The sequence below is a fragment of the Echinops telfairi genome, unplaced genomic scaffold (genome assembly GCF_000313985.2).
Source record: "Echinops telfairi isolate 266 unplaced genomic scaffold, ASM31398v2 ScPeMD7_1957;HRSCAF=2489, whole genome shotgun sequence".
Taxonomy (NCBI): domain Eukaryota; kingdom Metazoa; phylum Chordata; class Mammalia; order Afrosoricida; family Tenrecidae; genus Echinops; species Echinops telfairi.
This window is the reverse complement of record NW_022105855.1, coordinates 774,085-795,838: the sequence shown is the minus strand read 5'-3', so window position 1 is coordinate 795,838 and position 21,754 is coordinate 774,085. Positions and strand designations below refer to the sequence as shown.

Genomic DNA, 21,754 nt, shown 5'->3' with positions numbered 1-21,754 from the left:
AAACTCACTGCCATCGAGTCAGTGCCGACTCATAGTGCCCCTCGCCCCACTGTGGGTTTCCGAGACTGTAACCGTTTGCAGGAATTGAAAGACCGGTCTTGCTCCCATAGAGATTGGTGAGGTGGCTTAAATACCATCGGAACTTCTACCTGAGAGGCAGGGCTCTGACCTATGCTGGCCCAGCCCCCTTCCTTATGGATGAAGGAAGGGGAACAGCACCTATGATTAGCAAAGGGCTGGGCGCAGGAGGCGATCAGGGACGACACCCCACACCAGTGCTTGGGCTGGAAAGACATCAGGGCAGTCCAGAGAAGTCTGCATGCGAGGGGGAACTGCTTTGCCCCTGGAAAGACCACCAGGGGAGCAAGGTATCCTCCACAGTCTGTCCTTCTGTCCACAACCATCATCATCTACCCGTGCTCTCCTTTTATATTACCCCCCAGCATCCTGTTTCCCCCTCCCCATTCCCCGGGCAAAGATTTCCTTTACATTTGGGCCATCAGAACATTTAGCTGACAGAGCCAAGAGCAGGGATACCTGTCAGACCAGCAGTGGGCCACCTTGAGGAGCCGCCGAGAACATCTGGATCCCAGGACCAAGCTGGGGTGTGGCAGCGCTGGCAGAGTGCTTCCAGCCCCCCTGAATCATCACCCTTTACCAGCCCGAACTGCCCTCTCCAGCAGTCGTTAAACCAGAGAACATGATCCAATCAGCCTTATCATTCCTCTCAAGTCTATGGCTCGTACAGGGTCTTCGGATGGTTGATGCTCCTCACTGCTAAAGGAAACAGTGGAGGCGTGGTTGTTACATAATCTGTTGTCACTTTGAGAGGATTAAGAGTAAAGGGGTAAAGACTCTAGCCTGTCAATTAGGTTCCAGCTTGATGACTTCATTTGGAGGCGCTAACGAGATAAATAGCTCCCTGGAGGTGGGACATGGGCTTACTCCCTGAGAGACATTGTGGCTGGAGAAGCCGCATGGAGACCCCTGCCAGAGCTGAGATGCTCACACCCCCACTGGATCCATAAGGCTTTCTACCCACTGGCCTGTGATCATCATGCATTTGACATCACTGCATGTGTTTCATGAGTCTGAAGAGGAATTTATAGATTGGCATCAGACATATGGCCTAATTCCGGACTGATGGACTTGATCTGGCCTGGGCTGGGATGTTTTCTCAATATTCCATTGATCTTGTATATAAAGCTCCTTCTTAAACACACATGAGTGTCTATGAATTTGTTTCTCTAGTCTACCCAGACTAACGCAGGAGGTTCAAATCCACCCTAAACAAACAGGAAGGCTTGCTCCCATTGAGTTGACTGACTCATAGAGACCCTATAGGACAGGATAGACCTGCCCCGCTGTGGGTCCCAGAGACTGTTACTCTGTATGGCAGTAGAGAGCCCATGCTTTCTCCCAGGGAGCAACTGGTAGTTTGAAATGGCTGGCCTTGAGGTTAGCAGCACAAGGGCAACCACTCCTTCATCAGGGCTGCTCTTCGATCCCCCAAAGGCTCCTTCAAAGAAAGGCCTGGCGATCTCCCTCCCCAAAGCCAGCCACTGCAAAGTCTGGGAGACGCTCTTCTCCAATGACCCGAGTTAGAGTGAACTCTGTGGCAAGTGGTTTCTATAGTTGCTTTAGGAGATTGGTACCCCTGTTTTTCTTTTTTTTAATTTTAAATTTTAATAAATAATTTGATTGGGGGTTCTTACAGCTCTTATAACAACCCATACATCAATTGTATCAAGCACATTTGTACATATGTTGCCATCATCATTTCCAAAACATTTTCATTCCACTTGAGCCCTTGGTATCAGCTCCTTTTTTAAAAAATTGTTTTATTAGGGGCTTATAAGACTCTTATCACAATCCACACATATATCAATTATGTAAAGCACATCTGGTATCCCTGTTTTTCATGAATAGTTTTCATCCTGAAGGAAACTATTTTTCTTAATTGGCCCACGTTGCCTTTCAAATCTTTGTCACAGCCTGGTGAAGCATTCTCCATGGCCATATTCAGAGTTTGTATTTTCCCTGTGCACACGAATTGCTTTTGCCCTGTTCCTGACCAGGCCTAAAAAGAAGTACTGTGAGAGAGAGAGTCACCATGGACTGATGAAGATCCATCCTCACCATAGGAAAAACCAAAAGCAAACCTTTCCTGGGGTTCAATCAAGAACAGTGTGCTTGGATATGAGAGATAGCCCCATCTGGTAACTTTCATGTTAGACTTCAGATCTCAGTAAATCAACATACTATGAATATATGCACAAAGTAGCTTGGTTGGTGAAAAAAATATGGATAGGAAAAAGAACAGCCCACTGTTAGAATAGGCTAGGTATATTTGTTCTTGGGGCCTGTTGCCATAGAGATTAAGGACTGTTGTCTGCAAGGTCATCAGTTTGAAACCACAGCCTCCTGTAAATAGTTACAGAATTGGAAGATCATAGGTGCTGTTCTACCCAGTCCCAGGGGTCCCTCTGAGCCGGTATTGACTCAGTTTGGAGTTGTTTGGTTTATGTGACGCAGGCAGGTTCTGTCCCCACTGTGAAAGAAGGGGGTTGGGCTCTCTCTTCTTCGTGGGTCACATGTGCCAGACTCATTGCCCTTCAGGGGATGCTGACTCAGAGCGACCCTACAGCACAGACTACGCTGCCCCTGTGCATGGCCCTGTGGATTTCCAAAATGGTCCTTCCTTTATGGAGTGGAAAGCCTCGTCTTTCTCCTGTGAAGCAGCGGGTGGTTTCGAACCGCTATCCTTGCAGTGTACACACTATGCCACCAAGGCTCCTTGGGTGGAGAATAGAAACGGTATTGGAAAGGATGTCAGCAAGCAGAGGCCCACTAGTTCCTTTGAACGTCTTCAACATTCAAGGAAATAGTGTCAGTGTGATGAGAAATGTCGACACGACACGTGCAGAAGAGCTGGCCTTTCCCACTCTGCACGTGATGGGACTACGCCGAGGCAGACTTCTCAGCAAAGTCAGAAACTCTAAAGGAGAATCCTCTGCAAACCTCAGCGGCAGGGAGCAACTTCCACACCAGCAGCACACATGTCCACGCGTTGGTACTGAATCCATAGACTCAACAAATGAAGCGTTTTCCTTTGTAACATTCAGGGGCAGGAGACGGCAAACATGACCAAGCCTTGCTGCTTTGGGGTGCAATCTTCTGACATTCAAGTTGAAGCTCTAAAAACTCAGCAATTGTGCTAACCGGAGAACCAGAGCCTCTATCTAACACACAGAGGGATGTTTAGTCATCAGAGACCAACGGAAAGATGTGCAGCACATCCCCACAAGCAATGTTGGTGTTCCTAGTTGCCGTCTGATCAGTTCCACCTCATCCCAGGAACCCAGAGCAGAGCTGCTCCATGCAGTTTAGAAGGTGGTGACCTTTGGGAAACAGATTGCCAGACCTGTATTCCAAGGTTCCTTGTTGTGGGTTCAAGTTGACAACATTCAGCTAATAGTTATCACTTGCAAAACGCAGGGACTCAATATTAGGCAGTACATGCTTTTGAAAATTTAAGAACATAGCAACATAGCTACAATATCATATCCAGAAGAAAAGGTAGATTGTAAAATATTCTTACATTATGTTCCCAATCCTATTGGATCAAATTCTATTATAAGATGCACGCATATAATATAAAAAGCACTGATAGGAGATATAAGTAACTGTTAGTTCTCTAGGTAGCTCTGGTGGTGTATGCTTGGCTACTAACCACAGGGCAGCAGTTCAAACCCATACACTACCCTGAGGGAAAAAGATGAGGCTTTCTACTCTCATAAAGATTTCTAGCCTGGAATACCCACAGGAGCAGTTCTATTATGTTGCTATGAGTCAGATCTGATTTGATGGCAGGGAGTTTGGATTTAAGTTAGTTCTTTGTGTAGGTGGGGATGTGGGCAATTTTATTCTGATTCCCTAGCCCCACCACCAAATGTCTTTGAGAAACATCAATTACCTTTATAATCAGGAAATCACAAATATTGTGTTTACTCTGAATGTAATTACCAGGACCTTGTCATCTCTTTATCCACCATTGTCAATGCCACTCCTGGGAAAAAATTATAACTCAGAAACTAGAAAAGTAGTTCCAAGGACTCAGGGCCCAGCCACAGATGACTGCCAGGAAATAAACTTCTCAATAAAAGCTTACAAGATGGATGAGAGCTGTCTTTTGGCTCTCAGATCACTTTGCTCTTGACTGTGTTTCCTTAAGTCAAGATTAAGCCACGGCTTCAATCTCAGAGTTCAGTTGGATCCTTTCCCCCTCCTACCAGCTAGCTACCGATTTCAAAAGTTAAACCAACCAAGGTCACCTTGTTCTTTCATCCTTTTCACTCAGTGGCTGTCGACAAGCACCTAACCTCAAGCAGCCTTTCCCAAAGGATATTCCCGAAGTCCAGGTTTCTGATGCATCTTCCTCTTGTCTTTGACTCATTTCACAAGTGACCATGGATTAGCAACATGACATTGCGCACGGGGCCTCACAGGTGTTTAGAGTTGGGCACTTTGTGACGTGCTTTCTCTTCCAGGGGCTGTTTGCCAACTGGACATGGACTCGTGGAATTCAGGGAGCGTCTAATAAGGAGGGACCACTTAGATATGCACATACCATCCCAAAGATATAACCCAGAAGCTATTGTCATAAAAATATATATATATTAGCAGAGCAATATTAAACGTCAACCCAACTGGTAGCTACTTTCAAATATGAAGATGAACAATCAACGTCGGTGAAAGAAACCCCAAGGGGCACAATGGACACCTTTCCTCATAAATTCTTTTCTTTTCTTCTTGTCAGTCACTAGGAAGTGTAAGATACTAAGTTAGTGAGAGCAAACATTTGACTCATTGTCACTCGCACTGCCATCGATTTGATTCCAATTCAGAGTGACTCTTTAGGACCGAGTAGAACTGCCTCTGTGGGTTTCCAAGACAGTACATCTTTTTTTATCCCCTAGGGGATAGCGCAAACGCAGCCCCCTACTCCCACAAATTATGCAGTCGAGTTTCCCCCATTTGGGGAAATTGCAGGGGTCAGCACACCCGAGACTGTAAACCTGTATGGGAGTAGAGTGCCTCATCTTTCTCCCACTGGCCTATCATAGGCATTCAAAATTATGTGTGGGAGCAATGGCTAGGTGGATGGATGGATCAATAGATGGCTGGAAGGAAAATGCAAAAGAAACCCCCAAACGACTCATGCCATCAGAACTGATTCTGAAGGGGCAAAGAGCAGTTCCTGCACTGAGAGTTGGCCAGGGCACAGAGAGAGATGAAGACATGCATATCCAACTTCAGACTTTCAACGTCATCCTGAACGGAATTTCTCCCTAGAGCTAATAGAAATCCTCTGGTTCTGTCTCAGAGGAGTGAAGGATCGGCTGATCTTCCTCCTGGGGACAGTAATTGTGCATAGACTTAAAGAGAGTGAGTCATCACCTTGTTGTCTTGGCTTCTTCTCCTTAATGACCCCAATTCCCACAACCTTTCTCTATAAATCCTGTTTTCTAATGCCTTAATCCAAGTGTGCATATTTGTACTCAGTTCAAAGTCAGTAAAAATAGCAGATTGTCAACTGCTGGCATCAGGAGACCCAGAACAAACACCCCTGGCACGAGGCGCTTCTGTTTCACCTTCTTAGATCCCCTCTGTTGAGTGTACATAGAGCAGGCATAGTGCCTCATTTCTCCCGGGAGGGTGCAGGGTGACGCACTTGGGACAGGCCACCAAATACTGAGTACTTACTCTGTTATGAGCGCACACTGGGCTGGGCACTGAGGAATACTGGGCAACCAAATGAGCCAGTCTGTCTGTTTGCATGTGGGTGTGTTCCTGTGCAGAACTGCAATGTCTCTACCTGGAATGAATGCTTCTCGGCAGTCTCCCGGACAGGTGACCTGGCTCATTCATCTCAGGCTGCAGCTGCTGGTACAACGACCTGTCTTATTCTGGTGCTACTGCAGCGGCGGCTGCTCTAGGGAATCTTCGTGCTACCAGTTGGATTACCCTTGCTCTCTCCCTTTGGCCCAGCCATTAATTCATTAACACTATGGAGGGTCCAGCACTGTGTGCCAGCACCTTCCCTTCCGGCACCTTAGACACTGGGGGATGCAGCAGCCATTCCTGCTCAGTGCTGCCAGGCTCACACGCCAAAGAGAACCGAGAGCTCAAAGGGCCAACTATGGATGTGGTCATTTACACAAGGAAAGGAGACACTTCTCACAAGAGGCGGCAGAGAAGAGGGCTTATACAACATAGCTCGGTCTCTTTGGGGGAAAGATGAGCAGAGATGCCAATCTGGCAACAGCTTTTGTCCGCCTGACCCAGACAGTCCCTTTCAGGTCTGTTTACATCTCCCAGCCGGAAAATGCACCATCATCATTTCTTCAAGTCATTCCTCAGAACACACCCCCACTGCCTTTCATTTTTATTATGCTCATTTTCAGAACGATTAAATAGAAGCAGAGGGCAGTAGCAGTGAAGCAAATCATGAGAGGCTTGGCGAAGGACCGAGAAGCCGGAATGCTTGCCGGAGCTGCTGCTCTGTGCCCACTGCTTTTAATGCAAGTTTACCCAGCTGTCCCTCCCCTGCTTGGTCTTACAAATGAACCTGCTCTGCATACATTTTCCCCACCATTTCTGACCCAAACACCAGCTCCCCATGCTGTGTGTGTGTGTGTGTGTGTGTGTGTGTGTGTTCTTAGATATCCTTCTCCACATTCCTCATACTGGAGAGAGATACTTGACATTCTGTGATTCTGATCTAGGAATCTCTGCTCTTTTACTTTCCTGGCTTATTGTGGGTGCTTATCGACCCGATTCTGACTCACGGAGACCCCTCTGTGTGCCCAGAGTAGAACTGTGCTCCACGAAGATTTGATGGCTGAATTTCAGCAGTAGATCAACAGGCTGTTCTGAGGTGTTCTCTGGGTGGACTTAAACTTCCAGGATTGTGGTAAAGCAACTGAGTGCATTTGTACCACCCAAAGACCCCAATTACTTAGTGTCTCTCCCATTGAAAGTTCCAAAGAGTAAGTACTTGTTTTCTATGGTCTGTTTTTGTTGTTAGTGGTGGACTTTCTTTTTTTTTAGAAATTGGATAAATACATAAAATCTGTTGATATATGCTTGGAGTGTTTTCAGAGGACCACTTGAAAACCTGGTAAAACATGCTGGCTCTGGGGAGGCCTCCAGCGGGGCAAAAGAAGGAAAGATAGTTTTTACCAGCTGCTCTTTCATACCATGTGAAAATATTACCTTAAAGAATTACACAGGTGGGCAAGCCAACCAATGGACATTTGATGAACACTGGCATGATCCAGGCTATTGACAGTGAACTGTGGCTTATCCTCAAAACCTCACTTCATCCCTATAACAGATCCATGTAAAACCCCCTTTGACAACAGGGAGGTCAACTCAGATAACATCAGTTACTTGGGCAGGTTTATACAGCCGATAAATGGCAACGTGGGGAATTAAATTCACTTCCCTCAGGTTCCCGAGAGCAGACTCGATCCCATGGACCGTGTTGTCTTGCCATCAAGTCTTCCCAAAGGAACTCAATCTGTGAGACTGCAGTGTTGAGAGCGCTTTTTGAAAACCTGAAGCAATATTTTCAAAAGCCCACCACATGCTTCACACCAACCACGTAATCAATCTCTCTTCACCCGAGGCTCCTTATTAAAAAGTGGTTTGCACCTCCACCTCCACTGGAGACGGAGCAGCAGTGAAGTTGCCCCACCCACCCGGCTGAGTCCTTTGCTGGCACTTGGCCGTTTGCTTCAAAGATGGGGAAAGCACCTGCTCTCACACGCTCTTAAGCTGATAATTGTGTCTGATGTGAAGATTTCCAGGGTAGCAGCCAAACAGCTGGACAGTTGTCTAACTCTCCTAAGTACATGGACTTCTGGCGGTGTTGAACCATGATTCTTAGAGTGTTCACTATGAGCCTGACCCTCTTACATGCTAGGATTATAAGGGTGAACGGCGATGACAAGGCCCTATCTATCACCCACGAAGCTCCCATCCTGGCCTGAAGAGACAGGCAACAGACATGCAGGCCAAGAAGTGAAATATCAGATCATGCAGGTTTCGTGATGAGAACAGAAGTGAATCATTGAGACAGGGGGACTGGAAGCTCATCAGAGAAGATGTTTCTGGACAGAGGATGTCTAACTAAATGGCCTCAATGACCAAGGTCACTCTCATAGCTACTTCCCTTGAAAATGATACCAGGGTTCTTTTTCTATGGTCCGACTCTCACCCCACTTTCCATTCCAAGTGCCAGAATACCTACAGTATGAATTGCCATCTGAGAAGTTAGAATTGTAATCCCCCAACCAAACCAAATGGCTCCCAACAGCCTTATAAGACTGGATAAGTTTCTGAGACTGTAACTCTTTATGGGAGTAGAAAGCTTCATCATTCTCCTTTGGAGCGACTGATAGTTTCAAACTACCGATCTTGCGGATCACAGCCCAATATGTAACCACTATGCCATCAGGGCTCCTCCCAAACTCTAAAGAGTCCTAAATATCTTCTTAGTCTCATGCCATCATTTGTGAGAAAGATCAAGAAAGGTGAAAAGAAGAGGACACACAGCTAGCAGCAGCATGATTAGAAGTCATCTCTCAACCCAGATTTTCTACACGAATCCAGAGCTCTGCTTCTTTTTCCAGGGTCCGGTCCTCCTTGTATCGTCTCCATGCTCACGCCTGTCACTCATGAGACTGCAGACTCCCGTCATGGGAAACTTCTTGAGTGGTATTGGGGATGTGAAGAATGCAGAGGGCATGGGGGCAAAGGTAACAGTGAAAGACACGGTGTAACAACCCAGGGTATTATACTTTCACCCCACATGGCCTGGAGCCGTGACTGGTTCATGCCACACTCCCTGAAACAAGCAAGCCCCACAAGGGCTTCCAAGTTCAGGAGTTAAGCATCTCTGTGAACTCAAGGGACACTGAAAATCTCTCCAGAAATGTTTTAAGTGATTTACCCAAGTCAGTATGGAAGTGTTCTGTTCTACCACTCCCAACTCCTGCCAAGAGCCTTTACAAAAAGATTAACCACAGATTGCTTTTAATAGCAAGTTCCCTCAGTACTTTAAAATTATGGTCTGTAAAAACCCAATCTACATAACGATGTTATTTCCCTTAAAAAAAAAAAAAAGCTATCATCAAATGCAATAGTCGAAACTTAGATTCTTCGCAAACCTTAGAGGCTTTTGTTATGTAATAGTCCTCATTCATTTGACAACTATTTCTTGACCAACTCTGTGCATTATGCTCTCCTGGGTGCTGGGAGGGACACAAGGAAAACAGGGCGCAGTTTTTGCCCTCTGGAAACACACACACAACTCCAGCACAAGGTGGATGTGAAGGGCATGCAACAGAGGGGTGGACAAAACTATGGAGGACAAGGGGATGAGGAGTTAAATCTAGGTCAAAGGTGAGGCAAGGAAGCAGTGGCATTTTAATTGGATGTCAAATGATGGTGATGCTTGATATAATTAGAAAACTTTTTCTAGGAAAAGGAAACATCATGGCACATTGTACAGGGGGCAGAACAAACAGGGGGCACACTCTCAGAAGAGAGGGGAGGTAAATGAGCTCGAAGGTGAGATGGGAAAATGGGAGGAGGAGAAGGTCAGTCTGGAATATAGGAATAAGATTTGAACCCAATCCATTAACCACAAAAACTTTGGACAGAGTTGGGGACAGAGAAAGACTATCATCAGAGTGGTGTTTTAGGAAACCCATTCCAGGGTCTGTCTGACTGGTCAGGATGGATCAATGGCAGGGGCAGGGAAAGGGATGATGTCTTTTTAAAAATCATGGCATGTTCTTGGCCACTGCTCTTCGGTTTGTCTTACTGTGGTGTTCTGCATGTTGTTGTGGTACTAGAGGCTGCACTACCAGCGTTTCAAATGGCAGCAGAGTCACCGCAGTGGCCACGTTTCAGTGGGGATTCCAGAAGAAGCACACACAAGGAAGAAGGAGTAAGGAGTCCTGGTGGCACAGGTGTTATGTGGTGGGCTGATAAACACAAGGCCAGGAGTTCAAAACCATGGGAGAAAGATCCTCCATGGGAGAAAGACTGTGCTTTCTACTCTTGTAAAGAGTTACAGTCTCATGTAAGACATGAAAAATAATCATAATATAAATTATCAAGGGTTATGAGGGAGGGAGGGGAAAAATGAGGAGCTGTTACCAAGGGGTCACGGAGAAGGAAAATGTTTTGAAAATGATGATGGCAACAAATGTACAAATGTGCTTGACACAATGGATGGATGGATGGATGGATTGTGATAAGAGCAAGAAAATGGTTTAAACAAAGAGTTACAGTTTCAGAAACTCAGAGGGGAAATTCTACCCCATCTAATAGGGTCACTGTGGGTTGGCATGAACTCCGTGGCAGTGAGTTTTGCTTCGTTTTGTTTGGGGAGGAAGAAGTCTGCGGGCCTCGCCATTAAACACTTAGGAACAGAAGGAGAACACTGTCTGGTATCATGATGGAATCCAAGCCCTCACTTTGGAAACTCTCCATCAAGCTCCCCACCATGGAGTCACTGCTGACTCATGGCAACCCCTTGTGGATTTCAGAGACAGTAACTGTTTATAGGAGTAGAAAGCCCAGTCTTTCTCCCACGGAGCTTCTGGAGGTTTCGAACTGGCGATCATGTGGATCACAAGCCAACACATAACCAATATATCGCCAGGGCTTCTTCAGGTTGTAAGACACTCAAAATATGACTGGGAAGACCTTTCTCCTTAAAGTAGAGTTGACCTTAATGATGTGGATGGAGCAACACTTCTGGGATCTTTATCTATTGATGATGCCAAACCCCCATAGGGCAGATTGCGGCACCAAAGTTATTGAAAGAGTTAAAGAGCAAAGCTGCTACTGTGAGGATTAAGGCGCACCTGACCCAAGCCAGGGTATTTTACCATTGCCTCATATGCGTGTGAAAGATGGATAATGAATATGAAATATTTGAGAGGAAATGATGCACTTGTATTATGGTGCTGGTGAAGAGTTATAAATATATTATAGACTTCCAGAAGAACAGCAATAACAAAACACCTGGTGTTTGGTTACGTGTTGGGCAGCAATCCGCATGGTTGGCATTTTGAAATCACCAGTAGTTTCATGGTGGGAGAAAGACTGGGCTTTTCCCTCCCATAAACAGCTGCAGTCTCAGAAACGCACAGGGGGTCGCACTGTGACAGCACTGACTCAATCGCCGTGAGTTTGTTGTGGTTTTGGTTTTTATTTGTTTTGGAAGATGTACAGCCTGAATGCTCCTTGAGACTTATCTGACACACTTAGGATATACGATACCAAATCCTTGGAAAAGGACACCGTGCCTGGTAAAGTCAAGGGGCAGTGACAAAAAGAACACCCTCAAGAGGTGTACTGACACAGTGGCTGCAGCAAAGGGGTCAAACATAACAATTGGACGGTGGTGCATGAAGTCACTCTGAATTGGAACCAACTCAATGGTTCTTAGCAGCAACTCACCCATGTTCTTGGGTCATATAAAAAAGGGGGAATAAACTCAACAGCTAGAGTAAAAGAAGGTTTGATAAGGGGTAGAGGTATCCAAATCCCAACGGAATTTAGATCTTTCTGGAAAAGAAGTGGAATTCCCAGGTCTCCACCCCAGCCAAAGGGAGAGAAGTCAGCAGCATGGAGGGTGGCATCTTTTAAAAAGAGGGCAGTTGAGGGATGCCTCCTACTTGAGCAGTAACCTTGAGCCTACTTCACTATGGTGGCTGGACAGCACGTCTAAAGACCTAGTTATTAATAACTCCTCTTCTGCAGGCACACAGAAGTGCCTGTTAGACACAAGGCTTCCAGAACACTTCTTACATGACGCTTCCACAGCAGAAGGAAACAGTGACTTGATTGGGATGGAGAGGAGCCGGGGGAACTCCCACCTCCGAACAAACAATAACTCAGCGGAGAGAGGGCAACTTCTATCAAAAACACCAGGCACAATTATAGCTGGACTGCTGCGTCCTACTCAGCAGACATGCATGACAGATTGAGGCCTTGCTATTTGAAGGACAAGGGCCTGGTTTCTACTCCCTGAGCTACACATGCCCATTTCACCTGTGAGCCTTCTTATGTGTCCGGGGCACTCTGGTGAAATGATGGCTTTCAAGATGCCTAACTCTGATCGCTTTCCCTGGATACTCCCTCTGAACATACAGAGCCTGGCTTCCACTAAAGTCAGAATGATGCCGACACCTTGAAGTCAATGGACCCACGGAGTCTGAAAAAAATTTTCTTCATCTTTTTTTTCCAACAGGTGTTTTCACAGCCCATGACATTTCATGAACAAGGGCGTCTTGTGCTGAAATAAGTTTGGGAAGTTCCAGATTGAGCAAAACTAATGCTGTCTTTTCCGCTATAAGACACCTCAGAACTTTCCAATGTGAGCAAGCTCTGAGAATCTGCAAGAGGGGGAGCAGTAGGTAGTATCACCGTATCTCACATATTGACAGGACTGTTCATTTCCAGCAAAGCATTTCAAGGCACAAGAGCTCCTCAGGACATAGTTAGAGATATACTGGTAACAAAATTACTCTCTGGAATAGTTATATTTAATTGAGAATCTAGAATAACAGCAGCGGACAGTTATTAATTGCTCGCTATGTACCCGGTGGCATAATAGGTTGGTTAAGCATTGGGCTGCTAACTGCAAGGTCAGTTTCAAAACATGTCTCACTTTACAGAGCTAGATGTTGTTTTCTATTCCTCTAAGGATGTATGGTCTCAGAAACCCACAGGCGCAGTTCCGCCCTGTTCTGCAGGGTCACCGTGAGTTTGAATCCACTTGGTGGCATCGAGTCTTGTTTTCTGGTTTAACTATATGCCATATACCTTCCTAAGCACTTTACATATACGAATTATTTAATCCTGGTGACCGTTCTGTGATGTCAGTACTATTCTTCTTCTCATGTTACAGACGAGGAGACAGAGACAGAGGAGAGTTCAGGGATTTGTAGGTTCTACATAGGCGCCCTCTTTTCACCGTGGCATAAGGATTGGGCTGTTAACTGCAAGGCGAGTGATGCAAACCATCAGCCACTCGGTGGGAGAAAGATGGGTCTGTCTGTTCCTGGAAAGATTTGCAGCCTCAGAATATAGAGGGTCATTATGAGTTAAAACAGCCATTCATTGTTCATGGTGGAATTGCACACAATGAGGTTAGCTGACATGGAGAGAGACGCTGAGAAGGACCTGACATGGTGACAAGACCATCACCTTAAACGTAAGCCTGTCTGCCCACAAATGAGGCTCAAGAAGCCTCTGCACTATATTGCCTAGAACAGCTTCTAAACTGTACTTCCCATGCGGCTTAATCATAAAAAATATTTGATATTGTACTTGAAGGCATCGTACCCTGAAAAGACAGTCATGATCCAGGCATCAATAGAGCCAACAGTAAATGGTCATACACTTAAAGAAAACAACCTCTTGATTAACCAATGTAGCAGGAAAATGAAGCTCCAAGCTTGAGAAATGACTGGTCCTGGGTTCTCATAATATTCATCTAGTGTGCATCAGCTCTAGAAACCCAAACCAAGGGCAGGCTTCCCTTCAGGGTGTAGTAAAATGTTACATCCCTACCCCACTACTTTTCTTGAGAATTGCCAAAGACATGTCCTACCCTCTCCCACTTTCTCTCCTTGTTCAGAAGGATTATCACCAGTTTCGGGTGCATCTGGTAGCCATCTTCACTGAAGGACAGATTCCTCCCCTCAAAAGTGACATTGATCAGGTACCTGTGAAGAGAAAACAAGAAGAAGATGAAAAGAATGAGGACGGCATACCAAGAACAAAACGGTGACGTAGGCAGAGACACCGCGGCCTGCAGAGAAACAGGTGGATTGATAGGCAGATGTCATTGCCAATGTGCACCTCTCAAAAGCATTCGATTACACAATAAACTCATCCAAGCTTTCACATATGAGTAATGTGAAAAATAAGAGGAGGCTCTGAAATGAAGGCAGTGTATTTGAGTGCAGTCTATTGCCTTTGGCTGACCTTTTTCGAATCTCAATTCTTTTCTCCACCTGCAAAAAGGAGGATTTTAAATTTATTGCAAAATACTCCTAAAGGCTTATGAAGAAACAAATGAGATAACTTGTGCTAAGCACTTACCATAAGACCTGGTGGATGGTAAACCCTCATTAAGTGTTAACCATGATTATTCAAAACAGAAGGTGGATTAAAGGGTGGAGGTGGGAGAGACAAGAGAGACAGTGGGAGTATATGACGACAATTTTTGCTAAGAAAGGTGGAAATTGTGGCTTAGCACTTCGCCCCAGCTATGTGCACATGCTTCTTAATTCTTCCTAAATGTTGCTCCACCCATACTACTGAGAGTTGCGAAATGTGTCCAATAGGCAGAGACCCGACTCCACAGGCAGGAGTCTAAATCCAGGGTTATTGCACTGTGTGAAATGAACAGAAAGATCCCAGGTTGGAGAGGATGGAGGGCTGGCATTTCACAGAGGGCTTTCAATACATGTGCGAACACTAGCGGACACCCTCACGGTAACTAGCCTCGAACCAATGAGAGTTTCTTCCCCCATGACACTGTACCCCAACTCACCCCTTCCCCCCCTGGCTCTCATATCTGATGTACAGTTTTCTCACTGGAAATTCCCACTGGTGTATCCATTACGTTAGTGCAACTGTGCTGGTGGTAGTGACTGTCCTTCTGCCACAATGGCCCAAGGAATCAATACTGATTAGCTCTGTGTTCGCATGACATGCCACTGGGGCGTCTTGAGCCTGATGTTGCTTGTGAGAGATGTCTCTGGGAACAAACATGAAGGGAATCTTGTAAGTGTGAAGATGGTGTTAGAGGACTTCAAGGATGTGACCAAAACAAACTCCCAAGCCTTTGGAAGGAAGACAATAGCTTCACGAGACAACTTCAGGGGCCCTCTTTCAACTCTCACTTTTCAGCAAAACTAAGAAGATTTATTTGGTTAGTTTAGGTAACATCGGGTTCAACAGTATGGCTGATAGGATGCATACTCTTCTGCCTATTAGGATGATACCTAGACAGCAAACACCAAAAAACCATCGTGGACCACTTCTAGCACGGAGGACGGCCCGTGCCATTTAAGACTGGCATGCCCTGGCCTTTGTGGCTTCCCAAATACACTCCAGATGTTCTCCCAAAGAAGAGGGAAACCAAGGGTCTCTGAACTGAAAAAGACCAGCCTATCGACAAAGCAACCACTTCCTGTAATTTATACTTCTCTTCTACTTCATCAAATCGGTCCTCTCAGCTTCCTGAGTGCTTAACATTGCTCTTCCCACTCCCAAGTAGTCCATCTCACTACGTTGTCCATAAAGTTGAAATGTTCTCCCTTGCAATCCCTCATGCACTGTTTTGTCCTTAGATAGTAAACAGTTTCTGTCTAATCCCTCTTCCATGTGAGAGCTTTTGACAAATGTGAAGATACTTAATGTGGATCGTTAAAAAAATCTATTTAAGCCTTTAAAGAAAACTTTAGCTCATCTAGATCTATAATTTTAATTCAGTAGATTAGGAAACTGAAGTCTAAAGAGATTCAAGTATTCCAATGTTCCACAGCTAAATGGGAAGAAAAGCTCCTATTGAGTTGATGCCAACTCACAGTGACCACAGAGGACAGGATAGAACTGAACCCTGGATTTCCAAGACTATAACTCCTTATGGGATCAGCAAGCCCCATCTTCCTCCATGTAGGAATAGAAATACCATTTTAATCAACACTCTCAGATCCATGTCCTTTTTGTACTACCACCTAGATTCTTCAATGCAGCACCAGGTTAATTTGCTCAGGTAGCCACTATATGACACGACTTCAAGTTCCCTCCCCTTACCATATCTTGACTGTTTTCTGTGGACACCTCCAACTGGTCAACTACAGTACTCTGATTCAATTCTCCACAGAAAAATATTCTCCATGCCCTAAAATAGTGCCTAATCTCTGGTGCTGCTTGTTCAACTTCGTCACTAGTTTGGAGATAAGATTTAGGTGTCTCCTAGTTTAGAACTACCAATTGTCTATCAGTTTGTCGAATTTGGGTGGCTAGTGTGTTGCTGTGATGCTGGAAGTTATGTCATCGATATTTGAAATACCAGCAAGGTCACTCAAAGTGAATAGGCTTCAGTAGAGCTTCCAGACTAAGAAAGGACTGTAAGAAGGAGTAGGCTGTCTACTTCTGAGGAATTATCCACTGACAATCTTATGGAGAGAATTGAAACATTGTCAGATACTGAAAGCCTAATGAATGGAGGCAGAAGATTGTTAGAGATGGTGCCAGAAGATAAGCCCTCCAGGCAGGACGACACTCACAATATAATTGAAAAAGAGATGCCTTCTACAAGCCAAGTAAGCCATAAACACATGGATGGAGTAAAGCCTGTGGGAGGAAAGTCTTGGGGACCTTCATTTGCTGATGGGGCAGGACTCACAATAAGAAGAAATAGCTCTAAAAATCAATATCTGGAACTTGGAATGTCTGCAGTATGAATCTAGGAAAATTGGAAGTTGTAAAAAATAAAACACGACACATAAAAATTGATATTTTAAGCATTGGTGAGCTGAAATGGATGGTAACAGCCATTTCAAATTATAAAATCATATGGCTTACTATGAAGGAAATGAAAGAATCACAAGGAATGGTGTTGTATGCATCATCAAAAGGCCATTTCAAGATCTAGCTTGCAGTAAATGCTGTGATAAGATTATAAATATATTCGCATACAAGGAAATCCAAACATTATAACTATTACTCACCAATCACTAAAGATAGTGATGAGGAAGTTGAAGAATTTTCCCAACATCTTCCATTTGAAGTTGATCAAACGTAAAATCAGGCCGCATTGATAATTATTGGCTTTCGGAATGCAAAAGTTGGAAAGAAAGATGAAGGAACAGCAGATGGAGAAATATGGTGATAGAAATGACACCTGAGATAATATGGCAGAACTTTGCAAGACCAATGGTCTCTTCACAGAAAATACCTGTTTGAACAACCCAAAAAGGAACTAAACAAGTAGACTTCTCCAGAGGGAACACACAGAAATAAACGGACTGTATCTTTGGAAAGAGATGATGGAGAAACGCAATATGAGTATCTAAAACCAGGCCAGGGCTGACTGTGGGACAGATCATAAATTGCTCATATGTAAGTTTAGGTTGAAGCTGAAGAAAATTAAAACAAGTCCACAAGAGCCAAAATATGACCTTGAGTTTATCCCACCTGAATTTCAAGATCATATTTGACACATTGAACACGAATGACAAAAGGCATGATGAGTTCTGGGATGACATCAAGAACATTATACGTGAAGAAAGCAAAAGGTCATTAAAAAGAAAACAAGGGTTCTTGGGGGAGGGTGGAGTGGGGAGGGAGGGGAAAAATGAGGAGCTGATACCAAGGGCTCAAGTAGAAAGAGAGAGTTTGAGAATGATGATGGCAACATATGGACAAATGTGCTTGACACAATGGATGGATGGATGGATGGATTGTGATAAGAGTTATACGAGCCCCCAATAAAATGATTTTTTTTTTAAAGAGAGAATCAATGAGGATATCAGTAGAGGCTTTGCAACTTGCTCTTAATCGTAGAGTAGCTATGACCATTTTAATACCACGGAAGAAGTAATGAAGTCGAGAGCTAAGCAACATTTTAAAGGGCAGCTTGAGAAATCAAAGCAAAGTATTATAATGAAATGTGCAAAGGCCTAGAGTTAGGAAACGGAAAAGGAATAGCATGCTCAGCACATCTTAAAATGAAAGACCTCAGGAAAAATTCGAGCCTTGAGTTGTAATATTGAAAGATTCTATGGGCAAATATGGAACACTACAGGAAGCATCAAAAGAAAAAGGAAAGAATACACAGAGTCACTGTACCAAAAAGAACTGGTCTACATTCAGACATTTCAAGAAGTAGCATATGAGCCAATAGTCCCAAAGGGAAGAAGTTCAAGCTGCACTGACTGCATTAGCCAAAAATAATGCTCCAGGAATTGGTGGAATAACAATTGAAATGTTTCAATAGCTGACTAAACACTGGAAACACTCACTCATTTTTACCAGGAAATTTGAAAGACAGCTACTTGGCCAAATGGAAGAGATACATATTTGTACCCATTACAAAGAAAAGTTACCCAAAATAATGCTCAAATGATAAAACAAGAACATTAATACACATACAAGTAACATTTTGCTGAAGATCATCCAGCAGCAGTTGCAGCAGTACCTTGACAGGGAGCTTCTAGAAGCTCTGCTAGATTCAGAAGAGGGCAGGGAATAAGGGAGATCACTGAGGATATCATATGGATCTTAACTGAAAGCAGAGAATACCAGAAAGATATTTACCTGTGTGTTTTGGACTGTGCTAAGGTATTCAACTATGTGGATCCTAACAAACTATGGATAGCCTTGAGAAGAATGGGAATCCCAGAACACTACCTTGTGCTTATGCCAAACCTACATTTGGATCAAGAGGCAGTTGTGCAAACAGAAGAAAATAATACTCCATGGTTTTAAATCAGGAAATAAATGCATTAGGATTGCATCCTCTCACATACTTCTTCAATCTGTATGCTGAGCAAATAAATATATAATTTGGGTTATATGTAGAAGAATGTGGCATCAGGATTTGCGGAAGGCATATTAACAACTTATGATATACAGATGTACAAGCTAACTTGCTAAAAGTGAGGAAGACTTACACTTGCTGAGGAAGATCAAGGGTTGCAGCCTTCAGTTTAGATTACAACTCAGTGTAAAGAAAGCCCAAATCCTCACAACTGGACTAATAGGTAACATCCAGGTAAATGGACAAAAGATTGAAGTGGTCAAGGGGTTTTGTCTTCTTTGGATCCCCAAAGCAGCAGTCAGCTGATCAAATGGTACATTGTCTTGGGTAAATCTACTCTTTACGGTGTTGAAAAGACAGGTGAAGGTGTTCTGGACCCTTGAGTATATTCAGTCCCCTCACATGCATGCAAAAGTTGGACACTGAATAAGGAAGAGCGAAGAAGAATTGATGCATTTCAATTGTGATGCTGGCAAACTGCACAATATCATGAGCTGCTGGAAGAACAAATGGATCTGGCCTGGAAGAAGTACAGCCAGCATGCTCCTGAAAGGCAAAGAGGATGAGACTTGTCTCACATACTTTGGACATGTGATCAAAAGAGACCAGTCATTAGAGAAGGGCGTCGTGCTTGCTGAAGAAGCAGGGAGCCTAACAAGGAAGCCCTTTGACAAGAGAGGTTGACATCGTGGCTGCATCAGTGGTCTCAATCATAGGACAGTGGTGCGGGTGGCACAGGACCAGGCAGGGTTCCATTCTGTTGTACATAGGGTCACTATGAGTCGGACCTGGCTTAACGGCACCTAACAACATCATAGTTTAGAATGATTACAACACTTTAACCAAAGCCCTAGAGAATTCTTCCTAGAAAATATCATTACAAAAACACAAGGCATAGTATTTTAAAGTCACCAACCGCAATGGAAACAGCTATTGTTTGGACTACAACACATTATGCATTGGTTAAAAATATTTCTGGAAGTATTCAGAAAATGTTTATAAGGTGTACCAAAGGGAAATTTACTCTTATTGGGGGAGAGGGGAGCAGGAGAAATTACCTGACTTAGGCTGCCACTTTTTCAGCAGATATGGCTTTGAGTGGTTCTCAGTTTATCTAAGACCTCATTAAACATATTTAAGAGAAAGTGTCCATTTCAGAAGGCAATTATAAAAGGGAAGTTCCAAAAATAAGTTCAGTAATAGGCAGTTTGAATAGAGGAAGTATTTATCCTCTCAAGATGACTTCTTCAAAGGGAATGGCACGGAACTGAGTAATGAAGTTGAGAAATTTAAACTTTCAGAAAGTAAACCATACTCGTGGACAAGGGCAATTGGTCATCTGTAGTTTAATTTCTCTACGTATTCTTTTCCCATCTCATTCTTTAGGATTCTTTCTTTCTTGAGAGCTCGATAAGTTCAGTTTAGTCTAAGGAGCCCACGAGGTGTAGTGGGTTAGACACTGGGTGCTAACTGGAAGACCCATGATGAACCCCACTCACAGGGAAGACGAGGCTGTCTGTTCTAGTGAAGATCTCCTTTCTTGAAAACCCTACATAGGATCGTTATGGGTCAGAATTGACTCAAAAGTGATGGGTTTGCTTTTCCCTGTGTGTGTGTGTGTGTGTGTGTGTGTGTATGATTTTGGGATGGGATGGGAGTAATCACTTCTCACACATGAGTATTTTTAATGATTCATATATTTTAGCAGCATATCAACTAATCATTTACATTGTATATTTTTTTTCTGGATGGATTCTCTGTGAGGTGTCAGCCTTTGTCTAGCAGTGAGATACTTGGAAATAAGTGCTAGTCTTGAACAAGGATGCCCTCTGAATCGTGAAACAAAACAATAACAGTTATCAAAATGTGAAGGACAATATTGGGCAGATGGCATCACATTCAGCCGTGTGATCTTGATACCAAATAACCTCTCATAATCTCATTTTCCTCTTCAAAATTGAAATGGCATTTTATAACCAGTTTAACAAATGAGACTGTTGTGATGATCAAATAAAATAATGTACTTAAAAAACTATAAAAATAAAAGACTATCAGAAAGCATTCAGAAAAAGAACATATTATCATGATATGAGTATCCAAAGGCCAAAAACCTGCCCCATTTTGGACCTTAGTGACTAAAACTACAATAATTAATACAACCACAAGACCCAATTATCAATGGAAAGCATCTAAGGAACAGAGACTATATTCCATCGAAGGAGGATAAACTATGTCAAATGAGTATATGAATCATGTTAACTTTGCAAGATCTGGGAATATCCACCAACCTTTGGATCTAGCTGCACTTTATCAATTTAGAATGTTAATTAAAACTACAAAGACTTCATGAATAAATCCTGAGTAAATGGTGTCTCTTAACTAGGGCATCTCTTAAACAAAAACTAATACTCAGGGCTGCTGCAGCTATACTACATTTGTCTAAACATGTCATCATCAAGTACACAATCCAAAAGCCTGGCTTCAAATGATAGCCAAATGGAGGCACTCTGTCCATACACAAAATCCCTGGTGGTGTAGTAGGTTAAGTGTTTGACTGCTAACACAAAATGTTGGCATCTGGAAATCACAGCTGTGGCTGGAGGAAGAGAGATGAGGCAGTATGCTTCCTACAGACTCAGAATCCCTATGGAGAAATTCTACTCTGTCCTATAGTTAGAATTGTTTCGATGGCAGTAGGTTTTTTAGTGAACCAAAGTTTGGTATATATAATAGGGCTCCTGAAAGTATGTGGGAAAATGTAATTTAAAAAACAATGGACTGTTTCCATGATTTTTTAAAGCCTCTTTATGTGTATGGGTGCTGTGTATACACATTATCTTTCAATTCCAGTTTTATGTACATGTATATGTGCTGGTAAAGAATAATGAAAATATCATGGACTGCCAAAGGAACAAACAAATCTGTCTTGGAAAAAGTACAGCTAGAAAGCTCCTTAGAAAAAGGATGGCAGAACTTATCACACGTATTTTGAACAGGTTGTCAAAGGAGACCAGTCCCTAGGGAAGGACATCGTGCTTGGTAGAATAGTGGGGCAGTGAGAAAGAGGAAGGTCTTCAACTAGCTGGATTGACATAATGACTGTAT

The 21,754-nt window shown here is 43.7% G+C and overlaps 1 protein-coding gene and 1 pseudogene across 1 annotated transcript in view; both read right to left on the bottom strand.

The window, feature by feature from the left end:
* The window catches only part of GRIN2B (glutamate ionotropic receptor NMDA type subunit 2B), a 568,852-nt gene that overhangs the window by 129,569 nt on the left and 417,529 nt on the right, over positions 1-21,754 (bottom strand). Inside the window, exon 5 of the mRNA XM_004716225.2 lies at positions 13,703-13,817. Coding sequence (XP_004716282.1) covers positions 13,703-13,817 — 115 coding nt within the window. The remainder of the gene's footprint in view (positions 1-13,702; positions 13,818-21,754) is intronic.
* On the bottom strand, positions 4,977-5,121 carry LOC115870552 (annotated as a pseudogene).